Consider the following 17,675-nt stretch of genomic DNA (forward strand, 5'->3'; position numbering starts at 1 on the left):
GCAGTTCCCCTGCAGTTGGAGATAATGCACTTTTTTAGAGATTCCAGTAAGCAGTAGTATTTTAGCTCTGTCCAAACCAAGTTGCATCTTCTCTCACCAGGGTGGCTTAAGGTAAGTGCTGAGCAGCCGTGCCCATCTCAGGGCAGGAGGCTGAAGGCCTCTCGGTCCTGTGCTCACCCTCTGCCCTGTGACAACAGGGATGGAGGAGCAGCAGAGAGAAAGGACACTTAAGCTAAAGTCCTGACTAAGCAGCATTTCGTGCTAAGAGCTCAGGCAATTCTGAATCAGAGGCTGCTTCCTTCCTAGGGGCACGATACCCCAAAAGCGGCAGGAGACAATGGAAATATTACAAGTCTGTAATCCCATGCACCGCGGGCAGAGCTGGCCGGTATCCCCCAGTAGCAACACGCATCCAAGGAGGGACTCTGGTGGGACAGGCAGGGTCTTCGCACCAGCTGGAGAGGAGAAAACTGGTTTTCACGGTGCAAGGGGTTGAAATGCTGGCCCAGGGCCCCAGAGAGGCTGTATGATCTCCAGCCCCGGAGACCTGCAGCACTGAAAGGATGAGGCCCTGAGCAACCGTGGGAGGCAGCCCCACTTGAGCAGGGATTGGAGGGGTGATCTCCAGGGATCCTTGCCAGCCTGAATCACTTCACAAGCCCGTGGAAAAAAGCCAGTCTTGTGCCGGGTTTCAAAGTACAGTTGGTGACTGATGCATGGTGAGGCCCAGAAGCTCTTGAATTCCGCAGGAAAACTGCCTTTGATTTCAATAGCTTTTATTTTAGGTTATACATGACCCACCGGTGTAATTCTTTCAGTGAATTATTGACAGATTGTACCACTCGGTGCAAAGTGGTGTTAAATCAGCTCTGTGCACGAAGTGGCCACATGGGCTTTTTGGTTTTTTTCTGTGCAGAAGTTGCTGGGTTCAGCAGGTCTCTCTCGCTCTCACACTGAGATCCTCTCCTTGTGAGTAAATGCGTGATTGTTGCACAATGTTCCTCTGCAAACGAGTGTTTGAGGATGCCTTGGCTGGATTGCACAACCCTACTTGGTCAAAGTCTCCTGAAACACTTCTGTCTGCTGATGGCTCATGTGAGGGACAGAGCATGAGTCACGGCGTGACCATCTTGACTAACCAGGGGAGGCCACAGATCACCAGACTGGACTGCTTCCTCCTCACCAGGGCTGCAGCATGAGGAAACTCCATGGCGAAGCAAATGAATAAAATCCCATGGAGCATTTAAAAATTCCCATTTCATTCCCACATTTGACATTTTTTTTTTTTCTCACCACCTGAAATGTCAGATATCAGCCCAAAGCAGTGCATGATCCTGGGCACCAGGGTCCAGAGGGAGGGACATGCTGAACCGCTCCAGCAGTCTCCACGCTGGGGACTCAAAGCTTTGCCAGGGTCACCAAAACAACGTCACGTTTGTTGCAGACAGGCTGTTTCTGCATGACCCTGGCGCAGGCAGAGCCCGAGTCCCACTGCTGAGCTGTGAGCTTGGAGAGGCGGCAGCCATCGCTGTCCTGGGTCCTCCAGGAGCCCATCACTTGGGGCATGACAAGGGACAGCTGTGGTCGGGCTCTGGAGGAGCCAGGTCACCCCTGTACCCCAGAGATATATGTTTAGCAAAGTTGTTGCTGGTGGTTTATATAACGTGACCAAACAGGCCAGGTGCCCCACGGCCTCTGAGCAAGCCCCACTCTGCACCAAGCTCCAAGCACAGGGATTTCCTTCCAGGCAGCTCGCGGCCAGGCACAGTAACTCGCATTACTGTCAATAATCTCTGAGTTCGGGAGAGCCATGGCAACCTTTGCAAATCAAATCAGAGCTTTGTAGTCGTTATGCCAGAGGAAAACATTGCATGTGCAATTTGAGAGCCTTTGTAAAAGCCCACAGAAATTCAGCTGGCACTCCTTGCATTTTGAAAACTGGGATCTGCAGGTCTGATTTTGGGACGAGGCTTTGGTAAATTTTAGTCTGAGCCTGTTTGGATTGCAGTGATTTAGCACTGTTGTGGTTTCCATGGGCTCCACTGACCAGCTGTACAATCTGTGGTCCCCCCTTGCCCTGAGGTCCAGCTGCTGACTCAGACGTCCCAGGACGCTGCGAGGTGCCGGAGCGCTTCACTTCATCAGTCTGTTGCTTGACCCCGGCCAGTGCAAAGTCCAGTTGCTCTCCAGAAATATCCAGCAGAAGATCAGTCCTAGCTTCCTTCCTTGCATGTTTCTACTTTAGCCTCATCAGATTACTTTAGGCTCATTAACTGTGAATGTTACAGTATAAAGATAACTTGATCAGGCCAAGGACTTTGGCAGACATATGCATCTTTGCTCATGGGACTTAACTTGCAGCAGTCACTGCAGAACTATCCTGCTGGTCAGACCCCTCCACATCTCTGGGTCCCGCTGTACATGGACCCCGTGCGGTGCGATACCTGTGCACAGGTGGTGGGAGGCGAGGTGGGTACATGGCTTGGAGTCCTACCAAGGGGGGCAAGGAGGCCAGTGGGAGGTGGGCCAGAGAGCTAGTCTGGGCCCATGGTTTGGGTGGGGAAGAAGGGAGGCAAGAGGCAGGGGGAGGGGGGAGGTGTCCCTTGGGAGAATGGGTGCAAAACAGAGGATTTGGAGAGTGTGTGTAAGGGGTCTGTTTGTTTGAGAAAAAAGGAAGGTTCATAAGTGATGCTGCCCAGAGCTTGGACCCTCCTGCTGCCACAGCTGCAGGGGTGACAGTCAAGATCATCCTCAGTACAGCCAACACAGAGCAGGTCAGCTGTCAAGACATATGGACATCAGTGATGGTGCCTAAGGTGGAAACAGGAGAACGGGCCTCTCTGTGCTGTGTGTCAGGGATTTACTGGCAGAGCTTCCACCAGAGGGGGAAACTGCTATGAGCTCACCCAACATGCAGGGATGGTGGTGGGCCAAGGACCCGGGCAGGGTGAGGACATGTTGCCTCACAGCTGGAGCGCCCAGGGGATGCTGTACCCAGCCCCGCGGTGAGGGCCTGCCACCAAGCCGTTGGCACACGACATCCAGGGCAGCACGGCAGAGGGGCAAGAGCTGATGTCCTTGCCATAACCTGCAGGATGGATGCGGGGAAGCTGCTGTTGGGGCAGATGCCAGAAGCTCCCAGGGCCATGGGGCTCCCTGAGGGCCTGTCCCACTGCTACAGCCAGGAGTGGGAGAGCAGGGAGCACCAGGGCAGCCCCCGTCTTGGGCATCGGGCACCTCCCTGGGATGGGGACAGGCTGAGGCCAGGCTGGGACATCGCTGTGGGGAGCTGGAGACCAGCCCTGCTGCAGCATCACTGGGGCAGGGGCTGACAGCCCTGGGACGCTGGCATGGGGTCCTGAGCATTGGGCCAGGTGGGGTAGCCCTTGGGAGGCACTGGAGGCAGCAACGCCTGCGAGTGCCCTCAGGGCCCTGAGAACAGCATCATCTCCTCCGTCAGATCGGTACTGGAAACCTGTATCTCAGGTTTGGTCATGGCATCCTGAGTGCCACCCTGAGAGCAGCACAGGCTCCCAGCAGGAGCACGCTGCCCTGCAAGAGGCTAGTGGCAGCGCGAGGGAGGGGTGTGCTGCCCACAGGCAAGGCGGAGGTGCCAACAGCTGCACATGAGCAGAAATAACCATGAATTCGGAGTCAGCTCAGTGCCGGTGTCACACACTGCAAGCTCTGCACATGATGTCCTCGAAACCAAGATTGCTGTTATTCACTGTTCCTCATTCTTTGTTGTTGGCCCTTTCTGACAAGACGTGCACGCAGCCTGAGCTGGCAGATGCACAGCACTGGTTTGCTATCTGTATGCAGATTTGGCCAGTGCACACTACAGCTAGGGCACGTAGACGCAGACATTTCAAGCCCCAGAGACTGAGAGGGTGACAAGCTACATGCGATGCCATTTTACCTTTGGAGCTTCAGGAGTAAGGCAGGGACCTTGAGCAACCCGGCCCAATGTGTCCCAATTCTTTTTTGAATGCTAATGGAAGGAAACAATAGCAGCTTTGAGCAAAACCCACAGTAAATCACCCTTTCTTTCTAATCGGAGCTTTGCTAGGCCTGATCCCAAGTTTGTGTAGCTGCAGTGGAGGTTATTTGCCTCCCGCATGCAGACAATCCAGTATCTTGTGATCACAGTGAGAATCTTGCTTGAACAAAGGCACCCAGCAGACATGGATCTGTCTTGCAATTAAGGCTCCTGCTTCCATTATCCAATCCTGAAAAATTGTTTTCAAATTTCATGAAATGCATTTTTGCTTTAGTTCAATTTATTCTGTGGGAATTTAAGTTTGCAGGGAAATTTAAGTCTGCAATGACTGACTGAAAGCACAGGCAGAAAGGAGAATTAGCAAGTTCTGTCTGCAACAGCCTGAATTTATTAAAGTAATAACCTGGTGGGACTTATAGATATGAAAACACTAGAGAAAATGACATCCGGTTAAAAAGGGACAGGTATTTAATTCTAGCTCTTTTTGACTTTCAAATTTTAATCTGGTTTGCTACACTGGGCAAATCATTAAGTTCTTTACAAACGCTTATTTTAAAATAATTGCACCATATCACACATGAAAATAAATATACAATTAACCAGACACTATCATACAACCAATGTGATTAAAACTGCTGTACATGTAAAACTGATGGTGAAGACTTTCAATCTTTAAGAAAAATACATTGGTGAAAATGCCTATGCTACCTGATTTCAGTGACAGCTAGGTGGCAGAAAATGTATTCTTAGTGAAGGTACAGGATCATCTTGCATGGTCTGTAATTACGTGGATTTCGAAGGCAATGACATGTTGTAGACAGCAAGACAGATATGGAGTTCAGCTACAGGTGGCAACCCTATGCCACTGAATACATCAGACAAGACTCAGTTTATTCACACTGGGTGAACAGATACTGTAGGGCATAAACGCAGTCTTACCTCCAGATAGCATTGAGGTGTATGCAGACCTTTCACAGGCCTTGTGCACAGAGGTGATTCGCGCCTGCCATAATTTATTTGGAGTAAATGTCCACTTTTCTGCAAGACCTCTGAATTTTCTCTACTGTCCATTTACATTCTGCGATGGCGGCTGGTTGCCAGCAGGATGTTCTGAGGTTTGATACTTCAAGTTTTCCAGAGGATGAATGTTCTCCTGAATGCTCCTTTTATTTCTGCAAATGAACTCTGCTGAGAAATGCCCTGTATTCAGACAGCATCTACAATTAGCACATCTGCCCCGCGTTGAAGGCCACGCTCCAGAGACCTTCTGAGGTCTGCAGATACCAGAGGATCTCATGAGATAAACTATCCAGCCCTTCCAGGACGACAGCAAACACAACAAAGGAGCAGCATGGCCCCTAGAGAAAGTCTGATTCTTTGACAATTGGAATTGGTGGGGTTTTATGATCTATTGGTTTATAAATAAAATGGAAATCTTTCTTGGTTTCACTCTTCAGCAGGGAGGCTTTGATATGGTGAGGAAGGGCATCTTTGTCCAGCTGCAGCCACTGGTCATCAACAAAAACAAAGAGTCCATAGTCCTTGGGATGGGAGACTTCAAACTTTTCAGCACACTGCTGGCTCAGCTGCTCAGCCGTGGTGTCATTCCGGGAAGCAAGTGTCCTTGACTGAGCACCGATTTCCAGAAAGGAGATAGAGATGAAATCCTGAAGAGAAACATGAGGATAGATCTTGCGGTTAACACAGTGACTTGGGACTGAAGGAGGCAGAACTCAGCCCAAAGCTCTAGCTGCCTAGAGCTCCTAAGCGCTCCCAAATATCTTCCAGTCATCCTCCAATGCCCCAGTTACTCTCTCCTTTCTCCCCTCTGATGAACAAGCTCTGAATCAGCAAATACTTAAACTAGTAAACACTTAACCAAATAATTAGCCCTGTAAAGACACATAAGTGAAAGCTTTTTTTTTTGGATTTTGGTGAATATCATTAATGAGCAGTCTGCAACAGTTCCTTCTCTCACCTTTCTACAGCTCCTAAAGAAACAGGATGCAAAGAAGGAACAGACCAGGATAACAAGCCAAAAAACTCAGAGATCTTGCCTGAAAACCCCATCTCACAGAAACAGGAAAAGGCTGGCTGTCAGTGCCATGACCCTTGTAACTCCACCGTCACCCAAACAGCACCTTGAGAGCATGCTCTCCAAACTTCCTTCCACCAGTAAGGAAAAAGAAGAAGTTATGCCGAGGAGGCTGATTTACTTGTATCCGGTTTCAGGCAGTAACAACTGTTGGGGCAACTTTCCTCTTGCTAAACTCATGAGGAACAGAATTTAGAGAGCTTTTGGTCACAGGGGAACCTGCGTGTTTAATTTGTATCTATCTGTGAGCTTCAAAAAAATTCCCAGCCATTTTGGTCACAAAATACCCAAGTTCCCTGTCAGAAGTGAGATTTGCCAAATATGTGGACTATGGGTTTCCAAAGTGCATTTAGGGAGTATCACTGCAGATGATTAAGGCAGCCGGAGGGATGTGCAGGGGCATGCTGAACATATCAGCAAGCTGTTTGCCTCTGCCAGGATAGGCTCGCATGTCTCTGATGTTGCCCCTCATTCAAAGGAATGGAAAACAGCCCTTACGCTCCTGGAGGTGGTGGGAATCTTTTGGGGAAATGCGGCATTTGCTCGCTCAGCTATTATGCTCCATGCTAGGTACTTGCTATGAATCATAGAATCATGGAATACCAGGTTGGAAGGGACGTCAAGGATCATCTGGTCCAACCTTTCTAGGCAAGAGCACAGTCTAGACGAGATGGCCCAGCACCATGTCCAGCTGAGTCTTGAAAGTGTCCAGTGTAGTGGAGTCAACCACTTCCCTGCGGAGATTATTCCAATGATTGACTGTTCTCACCGTGAAAAATTTTCCTCTCATGTCCAATTGGAATCTCCCTGGGAGTAACTTGTAGCCGTTACCCCTTGTCCTCACCATGTGACTCCTTGTAAAAAGGGAGTCTCCGTCTTCTTTGTAGCTCCCCTTTAAGTACTGGTACATGGTGGTGAGATCACCTCTAAGCCTCCTTTTCTCAAGGCTGAACAAACCCAGCTCTCTCAGCCTATCCTCATATGGCAGGCTTCCCAGACCCTTGATCATCTTGGTGGCCCTTCTCTGGACCCCCTCCAGCCTGTCCACATCTTTTTTGCACAGCGGGGACCAGAACTGAACACAGTCTTCCAGGTGTGGCCCGACAAGCACCAAGTAGAGTGGGATAATGACTTCTTTATCTCTGTTGGTGATGCCCTTTTTGATGCAACCCAGCATCCTATTGGCCGCCTTGGCCGCAGCAGCGCACTGTTCACTCATATTGAGCTTCCTGTCCACCAGGACCCCCAGGTCCCTTTCCACAGAGCTGTTCTCTAGCCAGGTGGATCCTAGTCTGAGCTGCACTCCTGGATTATGTTTTCCCAGGTGCAAGACCTTACACTTGTCTTTGTTAAACTTCATAAGGTTCTTGTTAGCCCACTCTTCCAGCCTACCCAGATCTTCCTGCAGGGTGGCTCTCCCTTCCAGATGTCTACTTCCCCACTCAGTTTGGTGTCATCTGCAAATGTCATCAGGCTACACTTGATCCCGTTACCCAGCTCACTTATGAAAATATTGAATAGCGTTGGGCCCAATACCGATCCCTGGGGGACCTCACTTGTGAGGGGCTGCCAGTTTGAAAATGAGCTATTTACCACCACACTTTGGGTGCGGCCTGCCAGCCAATTCTTCACCCACCACACAGACCACTTGTCTAGACCATAATGCATCAATTTCTCCAGGAGGAGGCCATGGGGAACCGTATCGAAAGCCTTGGAGAAATCTAGGTAGACAACGTCCACCGCTCACCCCATGTGAACCAAGCAGGTCACTTTATCGTAGAAGGCCATGAGCTACTGCCAGAGCAGCACTCAGGGCTGGATGGATATTTGGTGTATTCCATCCACCATTCACAAGTTCTGAGATCACCAGGGACTGTTTTGACTGCAATATGGGAAACATATTCAACTCAGTGCTTTCACGGGGCTATATGGACTGTGCCTCCGCTCAGGAGACTTTCCCCTGGCTTTCCCCTCGGCATTCGCAATTTTCAGTTTTGCACTGGGAAGGCTTTACAGAACCTGAGACGTGGCCTTTGCTGCCTCCCTGTGGGTGATAAGTTGATCACAGGACATGGGGCTGGCAGGGCATCCGACGGCCTGGTTCTGCACCCAGCCTCACCATGGCTGGAGGCCCAGAGCACCCATCCCTCCTGGGACCTTCTCGCACTGGTGCATGGGGAGGTCTTTGCCAGGCCATACACAGCATGGGCTTCAAAGCTAACCAGACGCTGTTGGGTCTTCCCTGCTGCTGGACAGGAGAAGCCAGGCTCTGGAAGATGCTTGTCTGACTGGTCCTTGGGGTGTCTCAGGTCCTCCTACAGCTTTATGCCATGTAGGAACTGCCCCTGCGTAGCCTGCTCACATCTCCTCAGCTTAGCCCATGATTTCCCCAGGCCTTAAGGGTGATGGAGAAGAGGGGCTCCTTGCCTCCCTGCTGCAGCTCTCCACATGCAAAGGCTCCTAGCACACCTCCTTTGAGAATGAACAACAAAATCACTGCAGTCATATTTAAAATCATATCGTTATGAGGGTACTTCGAGACTTCAAAATGCATTTTGTAAGTAATATATATTTCAAATGAGGTGTCTTTTTTTTTTTAAGATTTGGAAATCTTGCACCGTATATACTCTTGTTTTTTAATAGTGATTTGGGTTAATTTGGTTTTAAAATAATTATCATATTAAAAATTAGTAAGTATGGAGAGAGCATGTTTATCTTCCAGGCTTTTTCCCTAGAAAATAATGCCAGCTACCTGCACTGATGAGCGGGAAGCCCGGGCCTTGTTCAGCGTCCTCCGTCGCTCCCAGCGGTGAATGGAGTCCTGCACCTCCATGCTCAGCTGCCGCGTGACGGTGATTTTGTCATAGTTCTTGATGTGCTCCAGGGCCCCATAGGTGGTGGTTAAATAATAGGAGCCTGTGAAAGCAGAAGGCCTTGCATGAACAACACACTGGCATGGGCCATTCATTTCCACTCCCATCCTGCCTGCCTGTGCCCGCGCAGCGGCCGCTGTCTAACGCTCGCACTGTCTGTGCCTCGCTGCAGGGAGCGCGGGGGTGTCTGATGTTCACCCAAGAGAAGGGAGACCTAACGACCGGTGTCCTCCACCCCCCTTCTGCGTCACGGCAATGCCACTGCCCAGACTGCCGGGGCTGTAGATGTCCTCGGAGGAAACACAGACTGAAGGTAAACTACTACAAAAGCTGCTCTCACAAACAAACCCAAACCAATGCCTTTGACCACAGATGGTTTATTCTTTGGGGCATGGCCACCTTTTTGCTGTGTTTAGCAGGGCCAGTGCAACAGGTCTGTAATTTGGGCTCCTGAGCAGCTCCCATAATGCAAGGAAATAGCAACAATTGTAGTGTACGCTGTAGGAGAAGCACAAGGCCTGGGTTCAGCTCCTCCAACTCTAGCTACATGGCTTAAATGCTTAGAGCCCGGGTCCCCTGTGGGCTCCGCACTGTTGGAGGATGTCTCAGACCTGAAAGGACAAGTTACCCTCTACTCCCTCCATCTCTATCGACTAGACAGGGAGCCCAGATGTTTGGTTGAGAGTAATTCCTGGACTGTCCAGAGTTTTGGGATAAATCTTGGTAAAGCACAGAAAGAGGGGATAAAGCGGTAAAAGCCCGCAGCCAGTCCTTTTCCCTCAAAACCTCCCTGACTGCTGTGGTGTTGGCTGCAGCGCCAGGTTAATTAAAAGCGCTCATTTTCCCAGCTGCCTCCCGGACTCAGCTCCGCTGACGAGCGAGAGGCTGGGGCCAGGGTCTCCTCTGAAGAGGGCAGGAGCCAGCCTGCAGACACAGCACCGCAGCGTCCCAGGGGCAGCGGGGATGGGGACGCGTCCCCCGGGCCTCCAGGCGAGAGCAGGCCTGGCCGGAGCGGGGCGAGCGCTTCAGCCCCGGCCCCGGCCTCTGCGCGATCCCCCGCTGCTCACCCCGGCTGCCAGCAAAACGGGGAGAAATACAAATTGCCTGTCAGCTGGGCGGAGCTCCCCGCTTTTAATAAGTTTCATAATAATTGCAGTTGCCTCTAGGTGGCACTTCCACATCACCCAAAGCTCGCACCGGCCCGCCTGCGGTTTCGTAGCCCTTCCTCAGGCTCTGACGAGCTCCACAGTCATTGTGGCTGGTTGTGTAAGTGGTGGCTAAGACAGCATTTCATTTAAGAGCAGTATTTTTAGAGCACCGTAAAGTTTCGTGTAGGAGAGGAGAGACCAAGACATTGCCATTTGACTTTCTGTACTCGGGTGGACGCGATGAGGAATGTTCTGTAGCTATGTAGGTCTGCATACACCAAAACCACTCTTTTTCTTTACTGTCTCCCACAAAGTGCTGCTGAGAACAGGCTAACAAGCCTGCAAGTGCCACTTTTCCCCTCTTAAATATAGTTACTACTCTCCCTTGTCCATCATTCAGTATTTCTCCTGCTCTGGCAGAGTCGGGGTCCCCGTGATGGGACCTGCGACCTGGTGTATCCCTTCCCTCGGAATCCATGGAGGAAGATCTCCCAGTCCCCCATGGCAGGAATTCATTACATCGTCTTTAAAAATTAATTTTTCTTCCACTTTCCAGTATCTTCATTTCCACACAGTCATTCCCCATCATCTGTCCTTGTCTTTGCCCCAGTAGGCAACATCACTGCTGTTACAAAATTCATTCAAAGTAAAAATTTAATTTGGAGGCCAGATTTAAATGATTTTGTGTATTGACCTGATGTAATTTCACAGTTTTCTCACTTCTGTTTTCCTTTTTGTCCTTTTATTTCTGTGCTTAAATACCTTTTGCCATTTAACTTTGAAAGGCCTAACTTAATTAACTTTTGCCAGTTCCCGTTTTAGCCCTGTGCTTTGCGATCTCAGAGCTGTCTTCACTGAGACGTTCTTTTTTTTCCCATTCCCTGTATCTGCAGTTATTCCCAGTCTCCTCTCTGATGTGATTATTCAGCCAGTTTGATCTGCAGCTCCCTCACAAAATTTTTCCCTTTGACTGGAGTGCACATTTCACACTCTCTGCATCTTTGACTTAAGAGAACTTCCAGCCAGCTTTGCCTTGGATACCCCGAGTTCCCCAACCCAGCTGACTTCAGTAACCAGCCTGGTAGCGTGCCCGTTTGAAATGAAGAACCTGTGGGCAGCGTAGTCACCAAAACCAGCTTGGTTATGTCAGCAAAATGCTGTGCTTAGGCTAACATTTTTTCTGCTAACAATTCTTTTCAGCAGGAAAATTAGCCTGTGCAGAAACACCTCACTAATACGATTGCATTGCTACTGCTCATTCTTTTATTACTTACTTCTGCTCACCTCTGCACTGTGCTGGGATGACACGCTCTTACAGACTTGTACCTCCATTTAATATAAATAAAGTTAGTCTGCTGTTGTTCATTCAGGACTCCTTTCTAGAACCTCAGTACTTACCAACACAAAGTCTAAAATAAAACCCATTTTATTGGTTTAGTGACTACTTGGTGAAAAATTAGCTATCTGTCTTCCTAATTCAGAGCACATAACCCTGTCACTGTTAGTAGTATTTGCTTCCCAAGCCATATTTAAGAAACTAAAGGCCCTCAGTTCCCTGGGGTATCTATCCCTCTAATAGCAGAGATCTTTATTCACATCAAACCCACTATTCCTCTCTAACCCAGCCTTCCTTTCTCTGCCTTGCTATGACACTCAGCCAGAGAACATTGTCAAAGGGGTCACTCAAATTTAAGAGCAGAGTGACCATGAGAATGATGTATGGCCCCAGGCATACAATGCAGTTTAAGAAATGTGCTCTTCTCTCATTGGAATAAATAAAAGTGTCTGCACAATGGATTGCAGCAGCAGTTTAATTTTAGGCAAAGACCTTTTAACTTTTCAGCCTTTGGGCCAAGGAACACTAGATGTCTGTGTTTAGGTTACTGATCCAGCAACTCAGTTATCATTTATGCTGGGTCCCTGCCTTTCTAGCCAGTGTCTAAGGGCACTTCACTGCTAAAAATAGTTAAAGTGTTTGACAGTAATTTTGGAGCCTCAGACTTGAAAAGCTTGGCCAAAGCTTATCCACAAGGCCTAGCCAGAGCCTTGCTGCCCCACTTTCACGAACACTGAAGTGAGATAAATAACGATTTCCAAAGTGAATATCCCAGGAGCAAACACTATACTCTACCTTCCCCTAGCTGCAGAGCAGGGTCCATGAGCTCCATCATATACTCCACATTCAGAAGGACTTCAGTTAAGTTGCTGCGGGCCAGCACATACATGAGCACGGGGAGGAAGTCATCTGCACCGTACGGCTTCCCTGTGCAAAGAGAAACACAGAGTGGTCCCAATGAACTCACTACAGAGACACGTTCCCACACAACAGTGACAGCTTCTCACCCAGCACATCCTTTGCAGACTTTAGCTTACATTATCTGAAGAGTTAAAGCTTGAAAGCATCGGCAAAGAAAAAATGCTGAAAAAGGGAAAGTTAATTCACTTAAAAAGTAAGTAAACTTGCTTCAAGCCCAAAATATGAGCTTGAAAATTTTTAGTGAGCTCCATTTCTGCCATTCTTTATTAACTGGAGAAAGAGAAACTTAAACTTCATGGATCACAGACAAGTGACAATCCTTGAAGAGTGCAAAGGCTGCCTGCTCGGCCCTCTGATTTGTCGCTGCCATCAAGGCTGCAATTCAGGTTTGCAATATTAGCAGGAAAGTTGTCTACATGCATTAGGGGTACTTATTCTCTTAGGTTCGCTCTATGTGTGGGACCAAAGAGCAGAAAACAGAATTTGAGACAGCAGGTTTTAGGACTGAGGACTTCCGTGTTTATGACCCTTCAGAAGGCAAAACATCGCACTACATGCTCCTAATTAAAACAGCCTCCCAAGAGCTAGGATCTAAGAGGAAGCATCTTTGCAGCCATGGTGTCTAGCTAAGAAAACAAAAAGCCTTTCACATTGGACTTAAGCTAGTTTTTGGACTTGGTGTGCAGCAGGTGCTACAGGAACAGCTCCTCGTGGGCTCAAGAATAACTGTGCTTAAAACATTCATGTCAACAAAGTGAGTTTATAGGTAATCTGTAAGAGCTCTTTGGGATCTCTGAGGACAAAAAAGCATACATGTTAACAGTCATCATTATAAATAATCACTACTTAAAATAGAATCCAAACTGAAGCTTTGCTGCATAAACTGCAAAGAACACAAGGATAACTTTTCTTATTTGAAAAATGCTTTCGCTTTCCACGAACATGTCATAAATTCATCACGGACAACCCATAATAACAAGTTGCTTAACTTCCCAACATTCAGAGTTGACCATTCCTCTTAACCTAAGCCCAGATTGCTCTCATTCTGAATGTCCTGCCTCAGACCATGGGCAGTTTTTCCTCACCTGAGCTCTTGGATGTGTTTGTTTCGTGGGCCATGCGTGTCTCACTTGAGAACCGTTTGCCTCACCTCAAAGAATCAAAGCTACCCTTGATATAGCTTCAGTGACATTATGCCCTAGCCATTTTTGGCCCATAGTCCACATGCTCTGCCATGGTAGGGCATAAATTCCTATTTCTCAAATGTTCCCACTGACTTATTTCAAATCTTTGCCATGAATCAGCTTTCCTTTTTTGTCATTCATAGCTGACGCAGATTCTCCACTGGCAAAGAAAGATATTCTTCTGAAGCCTCAAATAAACATGAGCTTAGCCCCTGATTAAAAAAAAAAAATAAAGTGTGGCTTGAAAATCAACCCAGTAATATATCTAGTGAACAGAGAGGTGATCCAGTTAAAACAAAGTGTTGAGGATGAGAGATTGTCATGGCTGTAATTCAGTCTGTTTCTAACAGAGTCCGCACACGCCAAAATATAGACAATTTATTTAATGAAAGCTGGAGTAACGCTTTCAATTCTGTTTGCATTATTATTATGGCTGCCTTTAGTTAAATGACACAGCCTTAGGTCTTCAACCAGACTATAAAAGGACTTCATTGTTTTGCTAACATCTGGATGGACATTTTGTTGTTGCCTTGGCTTATGTCTCTGCGAAAGCTTCAGCTCTGTGAAGGGTCCAATTCATTACTGTCATATATATTACCTTAATACAAGCAGCTTAGTATTACAGCTACTTAATATTGTCTAGCAAAAAAAGATGACACAAACGAGACATGAAAATGTACTAGAAAAACTGCACAGAGAAAAGCCCTATTCTCATTTTGACCTGAGTAAATCAGATGCCAACAGAATTAGTTCTGTATAAAACTAGTGTAAAGGAAGATGGAGTACCAAAGAGTTTGCTAGGCTCATTTTTCTCCCTTCTTTGAAAACTTTTTTTTTATGATGTAGTAGTTAGTGACCAGTGGCATAGATTGGGTGCTTCTGACTTCCTGAAGGCCAAGAGATTTCCAGTGCAACACCAACAGCAGAATTTTCTCTTCCCTACCACTTCTTTTTCATGACCAATCCATGTTGTGTCTGCTGGGGCACCCAAGAAAGTTGCTACTTCACAACATGAATTCTTATCCACTAGAAAAAAAACGCTGGTTTTTTTTTAATAAAATGTCACCGAAAGAGATCACCAACCAGACAACAGACTGACCAACCAATGCAGAGTGGAAATAGCAACGTGGAACTAAACAATTCCATGTCCCCAGCCATCAACTTCTAGTGTCAACTGAAATGAAAGTTAGAGGACACTTTTCAAGAACTCCTACAGAATCTCTCTTTTTTATTGGCTGAGAAGTGGTTGTATGTACAAGCAGGCACAGAGTCAATTATTTTTCACTGCTGCCTATCTCATTTCTATAAGCTGATTTAGCTGCTCTGCCCACCAGCCCTTGTTATAAACCTTTCTCAACTTTAAGATTTCATAGAAATATTATTGGACTCCCAGCTGTTTATATGGCTTAAATACGAAAATCTGATGTACGGCTTGTTTTTGATTAATAAACTCAGAGTAGGGATGTCTGACTGCAAAATGGAAGGAATACTCATTCTCCATATGCTGTATGCTAATAACCTGCAGAAATTACTAGACATCATTTAATCCACTTGGGGGAATATGAAGCCTGATTCTTAAATACCCACGTCTGTAGCTAAAGCTGAAGTCAGCAGGAGCTGTAGGTGTCAACAAGAGTAAAGCAAAGCTAATCATCAAGGATCTAGCTCTGGCTCCATGTGTTGCCATGAACTTCCAGTGTTGCCTAGGGCAGGTCAGACATGGTATATTGTGCCTACTCCTTGTAGGCATCGTGACAGCTTCTCTCCACTGACTGCACATGGAGCCAAGGATAGGTGCCTGCGAGGGCAGGACTCTGAACCTCCCCGTGTTCTCCTGGCCTTGGATGTCACAGCAGGCACAGGGGCTAGCTTAGACACGTACGGCCGTCAGACCAAGTATGGCCCTGAGGTGCCCTGTATCTCAGTCCATCCATGGGGATCATAGGTGCTGTCAGCAACTGAAATATGACCAGAAGCAGGAGGCACAAAGATACATGAAACAATGCCTGTGAACCAAGACACCCGAGAGGTTGGTGCTGCTCAGCATCCTGCAAACCACATGCTCCCTGTGCCATGAAAGGCACCAGGGCACTAACCAGCGTCCATCTGGGAGCTGCAGCAGGGATGTTCTCTGCAAGCTGCTGCCTCCTCAACTTCACTTTCAATCTGGGCCAGAGCCAACCTCCCAGACCTGCCCGTCTAGCTCCATCTGTGGTCTCTCACAGAGGGGTATGTTTGCAGCTGACAGAGTTAAATCTAGCTCTGACCCTGCCAGTGGTCTCAGTGACACTGGGACTGAGCTTGCTTGTTCAAGGTGGTAGTGTCCTACTCCAGATATGACTTGCTTGCTTTATTTCCCCTTCTTCCCTGCCGGATCAGGAAACATTTATTTCATAAATATCTATAAGAAGCTTAAAATAAGCCTTCTCTTCTGCCACAAACTCATCCTATTATGTTTATAGCAAAGCAAATACAACGTCAGATCCTGGCTGGGATGCAGCACTTGGATAGATGGGTATTAATTAAATACATGATTTAAAGCGACTGGAATTCTGCCCAAGCCTCCATAAAGAAATTACACCCTATTTTAACACATTCATGCATTTCTTTTCCCTCCATGTATATTCTGACAACCAGCAGACAGCGATGACGCTCTGCACCTTGTTCTAATATTTTGCGAACGCTGGCATGATGTCTAGCAGCAGCTCTCCAGGAAAAATGAATTTTAGCATCAGTTTATAGCTGGGAAACCTGAGGTACAGAAAGGTTAACTGAGATTTGTTCAAGACCATGAGAAAAGATTGTGACCATCCTTCCACTCACTAGCATTTTGCTGTCTCTTGTCTGTCCCATACTACTTCAGCAAGGTTTGATTTATGGTATAGTTGAATTAAGAGAGTTAATACATGCAGGCAGCATGAATCCACTTCAAAAACATGAGTTTTACAGATCAGAGGAATTCGTTCCCCTTGAAAAATTTGAACTGGCTGTTTAATTCAAATGTAGAAATTGCACTAGCCAGAAAAAAAAAAATCTCTAGTCCATCAGCCTTCATTAATAGTAATTTAAATACAAATATCCTCTTCCTAAAGATAGCAAAGTAAAACTGTTATGTATAGCTTTATTTTCCTTCTCAGAAGTGAGATGTGATAATGAGCAGTGTGGTGGCGTTGCTCTGACTTAGTTTTAGGAGCTTCTAGCACCGGTTCTACACTGGCTGCTGAAGTATTTGAGGCCAGTTTCCTTTCTGGAGCTTGGCTGTCGCCCTGAAGACACGCTGCCTCCTGCCCGTGCCTTTGTCAACTGCAGAGCCTTCCAGGAGCGCATCAGGGCAACTAATATCCGGCTGCTCAGTTCTACAGGAGATGACAAACTTAATCCTAAAAGCTAAGGAAGAGAAATATTCCAATGGAATATATGTCCTATCTATCCTCTTTTTCCAAAAGCAGACTATGCATTAGCCATGCAAAACTATGCAATAGAAATTATTAAATCAGATGGTTTAGGGCCAGTCACCAAGCCAACTACATCACTAGTACAGAACTGGTTTTGAACTATATACTCCAGCTCCCTGTGCAGTTCAAAGATACTCCAAAAATGAAGCTTCCTAAGCTTAGGTAGTCCACAAGTTAAAAATGTTGCACTAAGGAAATTGTTCCTCTGTTCATTCTTCTTGAATCTCCTTAGAAAGCACTCTCCCCATCTTTCAAACTTCCAGCGTAAGCTTGGAGCCTTTCCATGCCTGATCTTCCCCACTCATGGACTGACCAAGTCTGGTCTGTTTGTCTCACACAGTATTTCTTCATAAACCAATGCCTACTGCTCCTCTATTTTTGCTTTTCCATCAGTTCTCTTCCACAGAGCAGCAGCTCCTAGGTAGCACAAGGCTGGGTGCTCCAGGCTCACGCTGCCAGTACACACCATACATATTGCAGATTTGTGTCTTGTTTATCACTCCACAAGTGTCACTTGTGTTTCTGATAGAGCGAAAAGCAGAGATTCTTGTTCTACTCCTACCACACAATATACCTTTGACATTTTGTCTGAGTAAGGGTATTTCTGAAATATAAATAATAAGCAGCTTTTTCTACATAAGATTGCAATGCTTCCATATAAAT

General features: G+C 47.1%; 1 protein-coding gene across 2 annotated transcripts in view; it reads right to left on the reverse strand.

Moving 5' to 3' along the window:
- Positions 1-4,572: 4,572 nt before the first annotated feature.
- The window catches only part of RIN3 (Ras and Rab interactor 3), a 71,316-nt gene continuing 58,213 nt past the window's right edge, over positions 4,573-17,675 (reverse strand). Inside the window, exons 8-10 of one of the 2 annotated variants that reach the window (XM_082318298.1) lie at positions 12,248-12,379; positions 8,848-9,011; positions 4,573-5,667 (exon numbers count right to left, since the gene is read on the reverse strand). In XM_082318298.1, the coding sequence (XP_082174424.1) occupies positions 5,359-5,667; positions 8,848-9,011; positions 12,248-12,379 (605 nt within the window). In that variant the 3' untranslated portion in view covers positions 4,573-5,358. The remainder of the gene's footprint in view (positions 5,668-8,847; positions 9,012-12,247; positions 12,380-17,675) is intronic. The other variant, XM_082318299.1, reaches the window with a different exon arrangement.

This window comes from Platalea leucorodia, assembly GCF_965183815.1.
Source record: "Platalea leucorodia genome assembly, chromosome: 7".
NCBI lineage: Eukaryota > Metazoa > Chordata > Aves > Pelecaniformes > Threskiornithidae > Platalea > Platalea leucorodia.